The sequence below is a fragment of the Onychomys torridus genome, chromosome 8, assembly GCF_903995425.1.
Source record: "Onychomys torridus chromosome 8, mOncTor1.1, whole genome shotgun sequence".
Lineage (NCBI taxonomy): Eukaryota > Metazoa > Chordata > Mammalia > Rodentia > Cricetidae > Onychomys > Onychomys torridus.
The window spans coordinates 91,105,264-91,121,969 of NC_050450.1; the positions used below are offsets into that span (position 1 = coordinate 91,105,264).

At 54.7% G+C, this 16,706-nt stretch overlaps 1 protein-coding gene across 5 annotated transcripts in view; it reads left to right on the forward strand.

The window, feature by feature from the left end:
* Positions 1–906: 906 nt before the first annotated feature.
* Fmnl1 (formin like 1) overlaps positions 907–16,706 on the forward strand; it is a 28,187-nt gene continuing 12,387 nt past the window's right edge. For 2 of the 5 annotated variants that reach the window (XM_036198289.1, XM_036198290.1), the window contains exons 1-8: positions 907–1,534; positions 9,560–9,643; positions 11,122–11,235; positions 12,039–12,112; positions 12,414–12,497; positions 12,949–13,074; positions 13,344–13,361; positions 16,171–16,279. In XM_036198289.1, the coding sequence (XP_036054182.1) occupies positions 1,406–1,534; positions 9,560–9,643; positions 11,122–11,235; positions 12,039–12,112; positions 12,414–12,497; positions 12,949–13,074; positions 13,344–13,361; positions 16,171–16,279 (738 nt within the window). In that variant the 5' untranslated portion in view covers positions 907–1,405. The remainder of the gene's footprint in view (positions 1,535–9,559; positions 9,644–11,121; positions 11,236–12,038; positions 12,113–12,413; positions 12,498–12,948; positions 13,075–13,343; positions 13,362–16,170; positions 16,280–16,706) is intronic. The other 3 variants (XM_036198291.1, XM_036198292.1, XM_036198293.1) reach the window with 3 other exon arrangements.

Genomic DNA, 16,706 nt, shown 5'->3' on the forward strand with positions numbered 1-16,706 from the left:
CAGAGGAAGGAATTCAGGCTGGAGTTCGCTCCCACCCTAGATAAGAGGAATGAGAGACCAAGGCAGTGTAAGCCCCAGCCCCGAAGGTCTACCTCCTCTCCACTGATTTTGGACACGGTGCAGAAGAGGCCTGTTTCTGCACTTGCTAGCTGTGTGGCCTTGGACAAGTCCCTTAACTTCTCTGTTCCTCATTTCCCCATCACTGAAATGAGGACATCCATACCTACCTTTGCTGGTCACTGTCACAGAAATCGTTCTGTAACTATCAGATATCCAAGATTTTTATTCTTCAGGGAGCGAGGCCAGCCTAGGTCCCTAACGGTGACCGAGTCAAGATGTTCCTCCCCTCTGCGGTGCATAGTCCTCTCCCAAGCAGCTGGCTTTAATCCTTCTTAATGTCCTGCTTCTCCTTGGCACCACCACAGTGGTCCTCAGGTTCTCCAACCTTCTTTTCCCATTGGTGCCCCCCCCCCCCTCGTCTAAAGCCACGGGGGATGCTGGCATAGTCACAGCTGATTAGGGCCCGATTGACCTAGGTCCGTGTCCTCCAACCTGTTTGCAGATGGTTCCCTGTGGTCCTTCCTCAGTTCATCTCTGGGCTCAACAGAAGAGAGACACAGAGGTGGGGGACCTGGAAGGGGGCTCCCACCTCCTTAGTCGGGGACCCAGAGGGGGACCCCCGCATCCCTTATGTCCCACCACCGCAGCGCTGCCTTAGGTCTGTCTCCAAAGCGTGCGTTCATTGGTTGGATAATCTTCGGCTGGGGGGGGGGGTCTGCCTTCCCCAGGCCCAGGCCCAGAGACCCCCCACTGGGCGGGCAGAGAGCTGCGGTTCTAGGACCCGGAGGCGCCTGGCGAGCACGCCGCCGCCGTTTTCTCGGCCTCGCCTGGGTCTGCTCGGCTTCGGGCAGGTGCATCGGCGGCCGCCCCCCTCCGCCGCAGGTGCAGGGCTCGGCAGACCCCGGCCGGCGTGCCATGGCTGCGGAGGACCCCCGGCCAGCGCCCGCGCCCGCCCCCTCCCTGCAGCCCGCCCCCCTGGGGCCGGGTGCGCGGCGGAGAACTGCGGTTTGCGCGCACCGGGAGCGGCAGCAGAAGTTCGAAAATCGCCGAGGGGGGAGCCCGCGCCGCAGCTTCCTGCCCCCGGCCCAGCCCTCTGGCCCCGGCCGCCTGCAGCCCGACTTCCTCCCCGAGCTTCGCTCGTCGCCCGCTCCCTCGGACGGGGCCGCCGAGATGGGACGCCGCACCCCGGCCCCTGCGCGCCGCTGAGCCGAGAGACGCCGAGCCCAGCCAGCCCCGCCACCCGCCACTGCCCTTCGCCCCCGGCTGCGGGAGCCTAGTCCGCGACCCCTTGGGAAAACTGGATCTCCGAGGCTGGAGGCGCCTGGCCGGCTGGGTGGGGACCACCATGGGCAACGCGGCCGGCAGCGCCGAGCAGCCCGCGGGCCCCACCGCCTCGCCCCCGAAGCAGCCAGCCGCTCCCAAGCAACCGATGCCGGAGGCTGGAGAGCTGGAGGAGAGGTTCACGCGGGTCTTGGTGAGTGTGACCCGGTGCGCACCAGGAGCCTGGGATGACTGGGGTTCCGTACGGCGTCCCCGCCTCTTGGGACCCAGGTGCCGCTTGGGGATCCCTGGCGCACCTGCTGCCCCCCCCCCCAGGGGGTGGGAGTGACAGTGTCATCTTTCAGAGTGACTTAACACTCTCCCCCCACAAAAAACTTTCTTTAGCCACCTCCAGTAAGCCTTCTTAAGGGAACCCCCACCCCATGCTCCTAGGTCTCAACGTGTCAAAAATGCCCTATGAGGTTGGGTTCCGAACGCGCGCAGGGTGGGAGAAGGCTGGCACCCCCTTTTCCACTGCACGCAGGCCCAGCTGCTGGGTGCGGGTCTGGAGTGCCCGCCCTTCTGCGTTTCAGGGTCAAAGATGGAAGGGGTTATAATTTAACCTCCTGGAAGCCGTAGCCCTAGTGGAGTCTTTGGTTCTGGTTTGTTCTGGTGTGTCTGGTCATAGGAGTTGGACTCTCCAGTCCTCAGCTCGTGTTTCTTATCGCCCCCCCCCCCCCACGCCCCGCGCCCCGCTTTGCCCCGGAATGGGTGCTTGCATCCACCGTGGTCACCCCCTCCTAACCACTGAAAGGAGTAACATTAGGAAGGGCGGGGTCAGGCGGGGGATCACTCTGCCTTGGGGTGGAACCAAAGTCTGGACAGCTCCCCTCCCCCTTGGCTGTTACCTGCTTGGGAAATTGGGGCAGGGGATGGGATGGAGGAGGAGCTGGAGTCTAGGCCCCTAGGGGAGGGAGCCATCAACTCAGGCTGCGCCTGGAGCAGTCAAAGTGTTTCTGGTAGGTGGGCACTCCAGTTCAGTCAAAGGTTCCTAAGGAGGGTGGGAGGCAGAAGGCAGCTTGGGAAGGGGAAAGCCACTCATTTTCACTTCCCCTCCTGACCCCAGCACCCTTCCTTTCCTGCTCTCTTTTGTAGGTGGTTGCCCAGTGGCCTGTCTACTGCTAGCCATCCCTTGCTAGACACTGGGTGACAGGGTGGACTGTTTCCTGCGGGCACTTCTCAGTCTCAGTAGGCTGGTGTTGCAGGTCTCCTGGGTGGGCAGCCCAGGAGAGGTTCACTCTGGAAGCAAAGAAGTGCTGGCCCTCGGTCTCCTATACCTCCTAGACAGCATTTCCCCACTTTGGCTAGCCAGTCATTAGGCTTGACTTGCTAGAACCTTCGTATGATCCCAAAGGGGCACCTCCCACAGTTCCTGAGGATCCTGGCTCCTGTCCCCTACAAAAGAAGGACAAGAGGAGCCTGGGCATCTCTAGGATGGGGAGAGGCCTGTCCTTGGGAAGGCAGGGCCTCTGAGGGACATTTCAGACCAGGCCAGCATCGGACTTCCCTACCTCTCCACCTGCCCCTAACTCCCTCTTCCCCAAATCCAGACCTTGGCCAAGTTCAGCTGAAGTGAGGAAGTGGGGGAGGGGGCATATAAGGAGCCTGAGTTAGTGATGAGGTCAGCCTGATAGGGGGGGGGGTATGGGTCATCTTTCCCTTTATGTGTGTGTCTATGGATAGGGTTAGGTCTGGGCCCCAATCTGTTCAGTCATGGGGAGGAGCCTTCTGAATAATTCAGACCAGTGGAAATTCCAAAAGTCAAGCAGAGATGTTCTAAAGTAAGGGTGGGACTTGACTTCTCTGGCCAGACTTATGGCTGTGGTGATGAAATGCAGCTGGGAGCCTCTGAGTGCCGGGACATGGAGGGAAGACCAGGAGATGGACCTTTCTGAGTGTCTTTGTGGCTTAGTGGAAGTCTAGGGCAGCAGCACCCGAAGGGGTACCCATGCCTTTTGGGTCCCCTGGAACCCAATGTGTCCCTTCTTCCTGGGTGGGTAAACCCATCCTCAGGTCACATGGTTTAGAACTGGCTTTTCTAGTTCCCTGACCATCAGGGTCATGAGCCCCACCTGGATTAACAGCCTTGACCTCTGCCTGAGGCTACCCAGGATCTGGTAAACCCAGGAGTCTAACAGTGGGTGTTGGATCCATCTGACCCCTACTCCTGGGGCCAGTGCTCAGTCTTTAGGTGATGTCTAATTCGAAAAGAACCTGAAGTTGCCATGGTGGTCCCGCCCTATGGATCCCCGAATGTTGATAGGGGAACACAGTTCCCCAGTCACATGGCCCTAGGGAACCTGTCATTTCATATTACTCCCTTCATTCCCGGTAGCGAGTAGGATTCTCAACTCCCCAAAACTCTTCCTCTTCTCTTAGCCATTCCTCTCTTTTTTATGGGTTTGGGGGTGCTTCTACCAGCCAGGCAAGGGGAGCAGAGAGATGATTTCCCAAGGATAATGGGTACTACCTTCTCAAGAAGGCTGTAGAGAGGAAGGGATGCCCTGCTTAAAATGGGGTTGGGGAGAAAGAGCAGGTTGAGCCAGGGTTTTTGGCTGCTGCCTTAGCAACCGTGGAGGAGCAATGGCTGCCCCACTACACAGGCCTGCTCCTACGCTCATGCCCAAGGCTGGGTGTCTTCCAGCACCTCCCTGTCTTCTCTGAGAGTCATGCAGAGTGAGGGGTTGGCATGGCAAGCCACCCTGTCCAGGGCTGCTAGGAGTGCTACGTATGTGGCTGGCCCCGGTGATCTGCCTGTGGACCCGGGTAAAGAATAAGGGAACGTGCCTGGGGATGTCTGTGAAGCTGAGTGATACTGTATGTAGGCGGGGCTGTACTATGAGGAGTGGAGTTTGCTAGGCAAGGCTCTAGCTCCCCTAGGGGCTCTTGCATCCAGGACATGGGCACTTTATCTGGCAGTATGAGACAGTCAGGACAGCTCCAAGTACATATAGGTCCTTGGTGGTCTACCTCCCGCTTCTGGGGCTGGTGGTGAAGAGCAGGTTGGACATCTCAACTTTGCTGGCCAGGGACAGAGGTGTCACTTTGGTGCCTGGGTGTCCCTCGGTCCCTGTGCCTCTGGACTGTCTCCACAGTGGATCTCACTGGGGGGTGGCCTTGTGGCTAGATGCTGCGTTGGGCAAAGAGCACAGCTGACATTTCCAGCAGGCAGGGCTAGCAGATGCTGACCTGAAATGCAGGGGTGTAGCGGGCATGATTCACAGTGGCATCTAGGGTCAGCTGGATGAGATGAGCAGGAACAGGTGGGTTTGCCCTTGGGGGCCACCTCTGCCTTTTTCTTGGGAATAGGAAATTCTGGAAGGTGGCTTGGGTCTCCCTGCTTTTGAAGGGGCTGGGGTTTGGGATCGTGTGGCGGAGTGGATGAGTTTCATCTCTGTCGCTTATTTCATGTGCGACCTTGGACAAGTTCACTGCTCTGAGCTCCAGTTTTTCATACATGTAAAAGAGGATGACAGGTATACGGCGACCTCCTAGGATTGCTGACGTAGAAGATTAAGCAGCGAGCTCAGTACAGATCCTACCAAGGAGCACATGCATACTCCCTACAGTGCACAAGGGGAGCTGTCCTGGCCTTCTCCATCCTGAGGCCCTTTGCCCCTCCTCCACCAGGAACATCCCAGGTTGCCAGGCCGTATTGAGTCACCCCCAGGTCCTCAGCTATCACAGGCCAGGCGGCCTCCTTGCCATTGCACAGGTTAGAAGCAATGAGGCCTAGACCCGAAAACTGCCTGGTGGCCGGAAACCACGAGAGGGCGGGCCCAGCTCTCCTGCTGGGTGGAGTAGCTTGGTGCTAACGGCGGCAGCAGCGGTGTGCACACACACGAGAAGGGGTTGGGAGGCCTCTACTTCCCTACACGGATAGTGTGCTGGGGGGGGGTGTTCCCCGTGAGTAAGAACTCAGTGTGGGCAACAACAGGAAGTGTAGGGTGCTGGGTGGCAGGAAGCCACTGTGGCTGTTCCTGGTTTCTCAGTTGGGGGATTGGGGCTAGAGCTGTCTGTAGCCAGGACCCCAGGACCCCTTACTTTGGGGCAGGGGCAACCATATAAACTTTGAGTGTTTTAAACCACATTGTCAGCTAGGTCTCCTTGGGCAAGTGACTTAATATCTCTGTGCTTCTGTTTCCCATCTGGGAAGTGGGGTTATCACAGTAACTGGTTCGCTCGTTGATGTTTAAATGAGCTGATAATAGGTCTACAATTCTTGGAAGGGAACTGAAGCGCAAGAAGTGTTTAGGGGATATTAATTATTGTTGTTGTTATTCTCTTGTTAGCCTGGATTATATGGGTGGCCAGGTGTGATGTCCTGGCTCTCACTCACCTCTGACCCTGGAGAAACTAGTAACTTTGGGGGTTCTCAGCTTCTGATGCAGGGTGGGTTAAGACATAGTTTCCTCTAAACCTGGGACTGCTTGTAAGAGCTCCTCCAAGTCTGTATCCGGGATTTTAAGTGATGGATGCAACTGATTGTTTCAGCATATGTGCCGACAGCTTGGATGCCAAGGTTGGGACCTGATGGGGAGGGGGGTGGGCGGTGGCACAAACAGGCCTGGAGGTCGCCTTGGCCTTTGGACCTGTCATGCTGAGCTCTGGGTTTACCTGACACTGGAATTGGGGTCCACTTTCAGGAGCTTCCTGGATCCCAAGGCCTGGGCTGTGAGGAAGGGGTGGGGTGGTGGGATGGAGTAGATTCTGTGCAAACTGAAAGTGAAATTGTAGGGTGTGGCAGTGTCCAGATGTGGCCAGAGTCTTCAGTCTCCTGGGACAGTGTCTCAGAAGTCAACAAGGCAGACAGTGCCAGGAGTGCAGGCTTACAGCGTGAGCCTGCAGGACCTGGGCCGGGATGACATGAAGCTGCGATTCATCTCTGGAGTCTGGAGAGGTCAGGGCAGGAGAGAAGGTTGTCCCCTCACAGTTTAATAGGAATATGAATGAAATCAGTACCATTATTATTATTATTATTATTATTATTATTATTATTATTATTATTTCAAGACAGGGTTTCTCTGTATACCCCTGACTGTCCCAGAACTCTCTCTGTAGACCAGGCTGGCCTCAAACCCAGAAATCCGCCTGCCTCTGCCTCCCAAGTGCTGGGATTAAAGGTGTGCGCCACCACCACCCGGTTCTTATTTATTTTTTTATACATTCTCTCACTAAGTAGTCCAGTCTGGCTTCAGTCTTGGAGCTAGCTTCCTGTCTCTGCCTCCAGAGTGTTGGGATGATACTAGGCCTATGCCAAATGGCAAGTATCAGCTCTGTTGCTTGGCCACACCCCATCCAATTAACCCCATCTGCTTCCTCACTTGGCCTGAAGCAATAGGACTGTAGGGAAAGGGCCAGGACAGGTTTGGCCAAACTTTGGAGCCAGCTTTTGGCAAGCCAGATGTTTTCACAATATCTCTGCTCACTTACCATCCCTCCTCCCTGACCCTGACTTCTTCTGGGAACCCCTGTCTCCTATGCCTCACATTTATGAGATGAGGTGGGGGTCCACCTCGGTGGGTCTTTTGAACTTAGCTTCAGTACCTCTGCGTCACAGGCTCTCTCCTCCATCCTCTCAGGAGACAGATGGACCACTCATACATGTGGACTAGCCCTTCCTGTCCTATGTGGACAATGTCAGCCAGCCTTTTGTTAATCCCCCAGTGCTCACTGTGCTGACAGCCCCTCGCTGAAGGCCCAGGTATGGGACTTGGCTCCTAGTTTGAGGGTGGCCCTACCTCACCCTGAGTGAATGGTATTTGCTGGCCTATCTACTGCCCCCTGGATACCCTGTTCCTTGGTGGGCACAGCCACAGCCGGGGAACAGCTGCTAATGAGTGCTCAGCGCTGTCAGAGCTATTTCTGATTTCTGAGCCTAAATTTAGATTGTCTGGCAGGCTGGCACGTGGGCCTGGGGCCTGAAGAGTCCCAGGTAGGGAAGGGGTAAAGGGGCACCCTGCCTCTGTCATTGTTGAGACAGGTACATCTAGCGGCCCCATTCGGAGGTCGTCTGTCCCTAGCACTAACCCTGGAGTGGCCCTGAGGGTCTGAACTAGGGCTGTGGCTCAAGGCCAGTCAGCACCCCCCCCTCATCCCCCCCCACACCTTTACTGGTTTCCTGAGGTAACCTTGAGCAGGTCTGCATTTGTGAGATGGGCATATAAACAGTGCCAATGATGGCGGTCAGGACAAGAGGAGGTCAGTGTCTGGCATGAAATTCATTTAGGTAAGGTTGGTTGTTTAACCTATTGGGCTTGTTACTGAAATTAGAATTACTGCTAGGTGGTCGTGACACAGGCTTTTTTTAATCCCAGCACTCAGGAGGCAGAGGCAGGCAGATCTCTGTGAGTTTGAAGCCAGCCTGGTCTACAGAGCGAGTTCCAGGACTTATTGAAACCCTATCTCGACAAACAAAAACAAAAACAAAACAAAACAAACAAACAAAAAAAACCCAAACAAACAAAAAGGAAGCTCTACTGGGCCATTCCAAGCCAAACAGGTCTCCAAGGTAAGTGAGACCTCAGACATCTCACATCAGAAAGGCTGTCCCTCTAAGGCTCAGAACCATGGGCTCAGCATCCTCCTCCTCTCCCTCCTCTGCACTGGCCCCCAGCTCCAGGGTCCTGGCAGACCTGGCTCCCACTTCCTCTTTCTCCAGCCTTGCTTGTGCCTCAGCCCCCCTAGCTCCGTCTCTGTTGGGTGGGGATAGATCAGACAGACAGATGGAAAAGCGGCTTCCTAGCCCCCTGGAGTAGCGTAGGCCTCACACACAGCCTTCAGACCCCTTTTGGGAAGGCTCTGTGGAGCAGCAGGAGCAGGCCTGGTCTGGTGCAGTTTCCTCCGTCTAGGCTGGCTTTCGCAATGGGGACAGGGATGACGTAGCTCAGTCCCTGGCTGGAGTGTGGTGGGTGGGCAGTTTCACCTCACAAATAGGGCCCCGGCCGGAAAGCTTAGGCAATGGGGGCTGATATTACCCAGCTTCCTGTTCTCTGTGGATGAGTCAAGGCAGTGATTTTGGGGTGAGGTCTGGCCGGAGCCCCAGACCTAACCCTGCCACCCAAGAGAGGAAGCTAGCTAAGGAGTCTCGAGTGGGTGTGGCTCCTTCTCTGCTCCAGCGATGGCCTCTTCTCAGAGCCAAGGGTCAGAGAGTATATAGCCTGAACTACCAGAGTGGGTGTCAGACAACCCCCAGACTTTGGGCTGGGCTCCTTGGGGGTTCCTATATCCCCAGTAGAGATCCAGACTAAACTGAGAGCCCCAGGAGGGCAGGAACTGGCATTGGGGGACTGACATATAGTTAGATTCTCATTAAATGAGGTTTCCTGGACTGGGGTGAACTGGCCTTGTTTAGTAGGCCTGTGGGGCTTGTCCTTAGGGACATGGGGACCCCTGCTTTTGGCAACACCTACTTAAATCCACAGTCCTGGCTATACTGTATGTCTCATCTGACCTGTGGTGTCAAGAACGTGCAGGAAGAGGCCCTGGGGAGAGTCCTGCTGATGTATCTTAGATTCTGGGGTGTGTGTGGGAGAGTCCCAGCCTGGGCCACCAGAACCACAGGCCCGGTGTTCTGCCTAGTCTGCGGTGGAATGTCTTCCATCCCTAAATTCCCCCCACCTCTGTCGCTGTGACTGGTCTTTCTGGAACTCCCTGGTGGCTGACGCACTGCCCTAACGAAGCCCCTTCAACCGTCTGGGCCTAGTCTGTGCACACAAAGTGTCTGGTGACATGTGGGAATGAGACCCTGCCAGCAGGTCCCAGCTGGGCCTGTCTGGAGATGGCTTCCCCGTTGGATGGGGGCAGAGATCATGTCTCCTTAGCTCCCATGAGTAAAATGGAGCCTAGAGTTTGTTGGAGGTCCCTGAGGAATGTATACACTTGCCTCATGCCAGGTGTGCCAGGAAGGTGATGTGGATGGTGGCAGGGCCCAGTCAATCTTAGATAATGAGTCCCCATTCCTCACCCGCATCTCTTTCCAGCCCAGGCCTGGGGCCTTGGGGAAGGTAGCCTACCTCTCCGGGTCTTGGTTTTCTCACTGGACAACACTGCTTATCTGTTAGGATAAGAGGATGTATGTCTTTGAGGGAGCTTTGTGGACTCCCTGAAGATGCTCATTTTCTCCTTCTTGGTTATGGGGAGTCCTGGACTCAGGGGCCTTTGTCTTCCGCCTCCCCAGAACTGTATGAACTTGCCTCCGGACAAGGTGCAGCTGCTGAACCAGTATGACAATGAGAAGAAGTGGGAACTCATCTGTGACCAGGTGGGTGCCGGGAAGGGCGCCTGCCCTTACCTCTGCTTTTGGGGCACCCTGCTCTGAAGACGCAGGAGCTGGCAGGAGAGGGTCCTGCTGTGCTGCCCAGGGGACAAATCTACTGAGGTGTTGGGGGGCCCTCATAGGACTCTATCCTCCCTTGCAGGACCTGATCAGAACCTTTAGGGGTCATTAGCAGGGTGTGTCCTAGAGAACTGGCTGTACCCGCCCTCACTGCTCTGCACGCCTGGAGACTGAACCTAGGGCCTCACTCGTGCTAAGCAAGCAGCCTACCACTGAGCTATGTCCTTAGCACTTGAGTTTTTGTGTCTGGTTTTCAAACCCAGTTTTACTCTACAGCTCAGGCTGGCTTCAAAATCATGTTCCTCTGCCTTAGCTTCCAGAGTACTGGGATTATGTACAGGCGTGGGTCTCCATGCCCAGTGGCTTGACTCTCTTACCCTGGGCTGAGAAAAGGAGGAAATACCCTTGGGTTTAGCCAACTGGAGGGGGAGGAAAGAGCAGGTACAGCTGGTTTTTGATTTCTGAGGTCAGAGGAGACACAGTCAAGCAACCATCTCCAAGAGCAGACAGGTCAGACTGCTGGCCGAGCCCTGAATTCCCTGGGCTGCCTCGTCCCTCTAGCCGCTGGGGGCCCAGAGTACTCTTGCCTCATGCAGAGGTGGAAGTGGGTGGAGGCTGGTTGCTGCAGGGTCATCCAGAAGAAGAGGTAGGAGCTGCTTTTAAGCTGAGGCCTGGAGGCTGGCGGGTAGGGAGTTGGAGAGAGGAGCCTCCCACTCTCCAGGACCCAGTGAAGCCTTCCACTAATGGACTGGGTTGAGATATACCGGCTGGGCATCCATCATGGCAGAGCTGGGGTTCCCTAATGCCTCTGCAGTTGTCGTAGGTGTCTCTGTTAAAGGGCGCTGCCTGGATTCTCAGGGTAGGCCCAAAGGCTGCAGAATAGAAGGTGGGAGAGGGTATCTGGGCACATCGGAGGGTTTTGGGCCGGGAAGGATAGGAGCCTTGGGCGTGGGGGAGTGTTTCTGCTGTGGTCCTTGCCTCTGTGTGAGGGACTAGGGCAGCGGAATATAGGCAAAGAGCGGTCACAGGTTCCTATCTATACAGAGGGACAGGACATCTGTTCTGAAGATGGCCTGTCTACCTGCCAGGGAGCTGGCTCCTGCTTGAACTTTCCACTCTAGTCCAGGAAGGGCAAGACAGGCCTGAATGAATAACCCAAGGCAGGGCCTGTGGCAGGACTGGCCTTAGTCCCCTGGCCCCAGGAGAGGCACAAACCAGGCCCCAGGCTAAGGTTTCCCATATGTCCAAAGTCTGTACTTTTGGTATTCCAGAAGCAGTTTAAGACAGCCTGAAACTTCAAGGCTGAGCTGAGAAGGGGGCATTTGGAGGAAAACTACCCAGTGGTCTTGGGCTGCTGTGACCGACTCTGACTGACTCTCTGTACACTCCATCCATCTCCCCAGGAGCGGTTTCAAGTCAAGAATCCCCCCGCAGCCTATATTCAGAAGCTGAAGAGCTACCTGGACACTGGTGGGGTCAGCCGAAAGGTAGCAGCTGATTGGATGTCCAATCTGGGGGTACATATCTCCCTTTCTATTCTGCCGCCTTCCATCCTGTACTCTAAACAGCTGGGGCAGCCATGTATGTCTTTTTTGTGGCCTTGTGTGAGTCCATGTATAAGTATGTATATATGTAATTTAATTATTGGGGACTGAGCAGCCCAGGCAGGCTCCCTCATAGACTCATGTATGTATCTTAGATGTACTTACACAGTCATTTGTGTATTTGTATTGTGTGTGTACATATGTGCACCCTGTTTATTCATGCATAGATAGATGTGGTGGATATATGTATTTTGAGGATTGTAGATATGTTTGTTCTCATGTGTATCCCTAAGTCCATGTATAGGAGAAAGAGGGGGGGGGGGAGAATGAGTATGTGTATACCCATACATAAACAAATGGGTAGGCACCCTATGTGTACACATCCAGGGTCTCCTGGGTGGATGTGCATGCTTGTGTTTGATGTATCTGTGTCCATATATTTGTGTAGAGATGTGCATGTGTGCATGTATGCTATAATCTCTGTATGGAGGGATGTCTGTGTACTCCGCATCTTCAAACATGTGTGGATATACCCTCCATGTGGGAGAGGGGGCATGTAGTCCATGACTGTTCATTCTGCTGGGCAGGTGTGTGGAGGCGGTGGGGGAGGCTAAACGTGAAAGGCCGTGAACGCATAGTGGGGGTGGATACTTCTGGCTAGAGTCTCAGGCCTGTGGGAGTCTGAGCGCATGGTGTGGGTGCAAACTTCTGGCTGCTGCCTCAGGATTGTGGGAGTCTAGGCTCCACCCACAGACTCCTCGTTTTTTGGCCCCCAGTTTAAGAGGCGAGTTCAGGAGTCCACACAGGTGCTTCGGGAACTGGAAACTTCTCTGAGGACAAACCACATAGGGTGAGTTTAGGAAAACTCTGGCTCCTGGAAGCCTCTGGGGCTTTCCAGCCCCTCCATCATAGGCTAACCTTGTGGACCATTTCCTTCCTGCCCTGCTGCCTGTGCTGGACTTCCATACACAGCTGGCTTGTGGGTCCTGCTCTGGCCCTCAGTATCCCCTGGCATCCCTGTGTCTCTTGAGGATGGGGGATGGTGTTATGTTCTGGGGCAAGGGCACCCAAGGGCTTTTGCTTTGCATGTTTGTTGCTCACTTGGGCAGAATTCTTTCTGGCTGCAACTCAATGGGCCTTGTCCTCTGCAGATGGGTGCAGGAGTTTCTCAATGAAGAGAACCGTGGTCTGGATGTCCTGCTGGAGTACCTGGCCTTCGCTCAATGCTCTGTCACGTAAGCTCCTATCTCCGGCCCTCAGGCTGCCCCTCAGTCCTGATCACACATTCCTAGGCCTCAGCTACCCCTCTGAATAGGAACTGATCTCTTGCCCTGTCACAGGACAGTTGGACTTGGCCCTGGGCAATGGTTCTTGGGAAGGCCAGAAGGGACATTCCTACCCCCTACACCTTGCTCAGCATAGAGCCATGGATGAGCCAGGCTGTGGTGGTTCAGATCTCTGATCCCAGCACTTGGGAGGCAGGGACAGTCAGATCTCTGTGAGTTCTGGCCAGCCTGGTCTACAGAGTGAGCAGCTGTCTCAAAAGCAAAAACAAAAATGAGAGTCATGAATGAACATAGCCTCCTCCTCCTGCTCCAGTCTCTCCTGCAAATCTGCTCTGCCTTGCATGTCCCTCTGCCCCCCTTTTAAGTGTCCCCTGTGGGGCTCCTTCCATCGCATCTCTAGGTATGACATGGAGAGTACAGACAATGTGACCTCAAGTACAGAGAAGAGCAAGCCTCTGGAGCAGTCCGTGGAAGACCTCACCAAGACACCACCCTCATCTGTGCCCAAAAGTCGCCTGACCATCAAGTATGTGGGGCCCCAGATGGGATGATGGGAGAGTGGAGGACAGGGCCGCACACTGCCAAATCTAGCCAGGACCCCAAGGGACGGTGGGAGGTGTAGTTCAGCATGGGGGATCAGAGTCTTGGCTTCTGGACACAAGTATATTAAATTTTTAGGTGCAGGCACCTAGAGACTAGGATCTGAGGGGGACTGGAATAAGGAGAGGGTTTGGGGGTTGGTAGGATCCCTTTTGTACCTATCTAACCCCTTGTTTCTTCCTATGCGGCCTCCAGGTGCCCCCCTTCTCCCCGGTACGTAGTCACCTGGGGGCAGGTGCATGCTGGGCCAACTCTGTGGGGTGGTGGGTTGGAAGACAAAGTTAGCTGACACCCCTGAGTTCAGCTGCTGCGGATTGGTTTCCTCACCCTGATACAGGACATCTTGTTGGGATGCAGGGAGGGGGAGGAGATGACCCTGGAGCACTGGCTTCCTGTGTTGGGTCTGAGGGACCAAGTGATCTTTCCAACTAGCCATCTGTGTGGGTGCACCTGTGTGGGTCCACAGCCCTATAAAATATATGTACATACATATCTATGTACACACACACACACACACACACACACACACACACACACACATTGTTGTTGGGACTTGCATCCAGGGCTTCAGGTATTCGAGGCAAATACTCTGACACTGAGCTACACCACCAGCCTGGACCAACTGTATATTAGGCTCCAAGATCTCACATTATGTTTCTTTCCTTCATTCATTCACTTAACAAACATTTTTCTAGACACTTACCAGATAGACTTCCTAAATAGCACATATTAGTGTTAAGTGCTCACAAGACAATTTATCTTGCTTTCGGGGCCACAGTCTAGTGGAAAGGCAATTTAGTGTGGAACGTAATCACAGAGATGTGACCTGTATCTCTGAGAAGGGAGGTGCCCATTGCTTGTGGGTACTAGGAAGATTTCTAGAAGAGGTGACACGGGAATGATGTCTGACGGATGGACAGATGGACAATAGCCTCAGAGCAAGCAATGGGGATGTGGGGAGCAGCAGGAGCAAAGGCTGAGACACTTTTTGAGCAGTGATAGGAAAGGTTGATGTGGCAGACAGCAGAGAGGACTCAGCTGGAGACGTGGAGCTGGCTGGTGGGCTAGAAAAGTGTCCAGAGGATTAACGCATGGAACACAAAACCTCAAGAGTAACAGAGAGCACACTCAGTATATTCCTTACTCTGTGCCAGGCTGGAGCTTATTACATAATCCCAACAAGCCTGTGAGGAAGGTATTATTGAGGCTGAGGAGATGGCTCAGTCAGTAAAATGCTTGCCCTGTAAGCAAGAAGGCCAGAGTTGAGTCCCTGGCACCCCTGGAAAAAGTTGGGTATGGTGCTATGAGTTTGTAATCCCAGACTGGAGAGGCGGGGACGAGATGATCCCCGAGGCTCAGTGGCCAGACAGCCTAGCCTAACTGGCGAGCACCAGGTCCCAGGTCCCAGTGAGAGATCTTGTCTCAAAAGAACAAAGTAGGGGCTGGAGAGACGGCTTGGGGGGTTAAGGGCTTCTGCACAAGCTTGCAGACCTGAGTTTGGATCTCTAGCAGCCAGGGAAAAGTCAGGCACAGCTGCACGCACCTGTGTGGGTGCACCTGTGTTTGTGCACCTGTGTTGGCGCACTTGTGTGGGTGCACCTGTGTGGGCGCGCCTGTGTTTGTGCACCTGTGTGGGCACACCTGTGTGGGTGCGCCTGTGTTTGTGCACCTGTGTGGGCACACCTGTGTGGGCGCACCTGTGTTGGTGCACCTGTGTGGGCACACCTGTGTTTGTGCACCTGTGTGGGCGCACCTGTGTGGGCGCGCCTGTGTTCTCAGCGCTGGGCGGGTAGACTGGAGGACTGTTGGAACTTGCTGGCCTGCCAGTCAGTAGACAGATCGTTCTGGGTTTAATGAGAGACCCTGTCCCAGAAACAAGTAAAGACTGATCAAGGAAGATACATGAAATCAGCGTCTGGGCTTCACATGCACACTGAAGTGCACACACACATATGACATGTTCATGCACACACCACACACACACACACACACACACACACACACACACACACCACCACCACCACCACCACCACCACCACCACTACCACCACCACCACCACCAAATAAGATGCAAAGCTTCTGAAGAATGATGCTCAAGCTTGACTGGTCTATACACACACACACACACACACACACACACACACACACACACACACGAAATGCACAAACATTCACACACATACACTTGCACATACATGACATGCACACAGGTGTACACACAAAGAAGGTATCTACCATTGCTGGGTATGGCAGTATAAAGCTGTGAAGGAGGCCAGCCTGGTCTTCTTGAGACCTTGCCTCATTCCCTCTACCTCCCCCTGTGTGGAACTAATGCTGCCATTCCGCTTACAAGGGAAGTGAGGTGCAGGGAGATCAAATGCTTCTCTACTAAGTGGTGAGCTGGAATGTTCTTACATCTAGGCCCTTGAGTTTAGCCCGCCTCTCAAGATGGAAGGTGAGGCCAAGTGGTTGTGAGCGCCACCTTGTGGAGACATTTCTGGTGTCTCGCTATTTCCAAGCTTCACCTTTGATGGGCTTTCCATTCCCAACACAGCTCTCCTCCCTCCCTCCCTCCCTCCCTCCCTCCCTCCCTCCCTCCCTCCCTCCCTCATTCCCTCCCTTTTTTCTTTTTTGAGTCAAGCTGTCATGTAACCTAGGCTGGCCTCAAACTCCCTACTATGTAGCCAAGGCTGGTCTTGAACCCCAATCCTCTTGCCCTTACTTCTCAAATACTGGAATTATAGGCACATGCCACCATGCCTAGTTCACAGCAGCCCTTTTAAAAACGAAGTCTTTGTAAGGGCCTTTGCTTCCTTTACCAACCCTTACCACCCCCACCCCCAGCATGCCGGCCCTGAGGAAAGCTGCCTGCCTTCAGCTCCTCTATTGGGTTGCGTAGATAGTAAACCATGGCTTAGAGTTCCAGCTATGTCCCCTCACTCCAAAGGACATTTTACTGGTGTAGGGAACAGGAAGCTGGGGATTGGGGCTCTGACCCTGCTGCCTCTTCCACATCCACCAGGCTGACGCCGGCCCACAGTAGGAAGGCCCTGAGGAATTCCCGAATCGTCAGCCAGAAGGATGACGTCCATGTGTGCATCATGTGTCTGAGAGCCATCATGAACTACCAGGTCAGCTGTGGCATGGGGTTGGGGCCTCAGGGAGCTGGCTTGTCCCCGTGGGGCCTGTACAAGCTGCTGGTGTTCTAAGACCAAGTGTCACATTCCCCTGGATCCGTACCTGGGAAGCCTGGGGGACTGGGCTATGGCGTGGAGCCCTGGGTGTGGGTGGGGGCAAGTGTGGGCCTCGGATGGAGATCAGGGAGGGTTGGGTAGTGGAGTCTGTGAGAGAAGAGGCTCGGCCATGGCGTCGGGAGGCTGGTGAGTTGGTGCAGCTCCACTTCTTCGTCAGCCTCCAGCTGTGTCCAGCTGAGGGGAGCTGTGGCTGTGTCCAACACAAAACTGCAAAGCTGTAAACTTTCCTAAAACATTGTGAGATTTTTATGTGTGTGATTTTTTTTTTTCTTTTTTTCTTTTTTCTTGAGACGGGGTTTCTCTG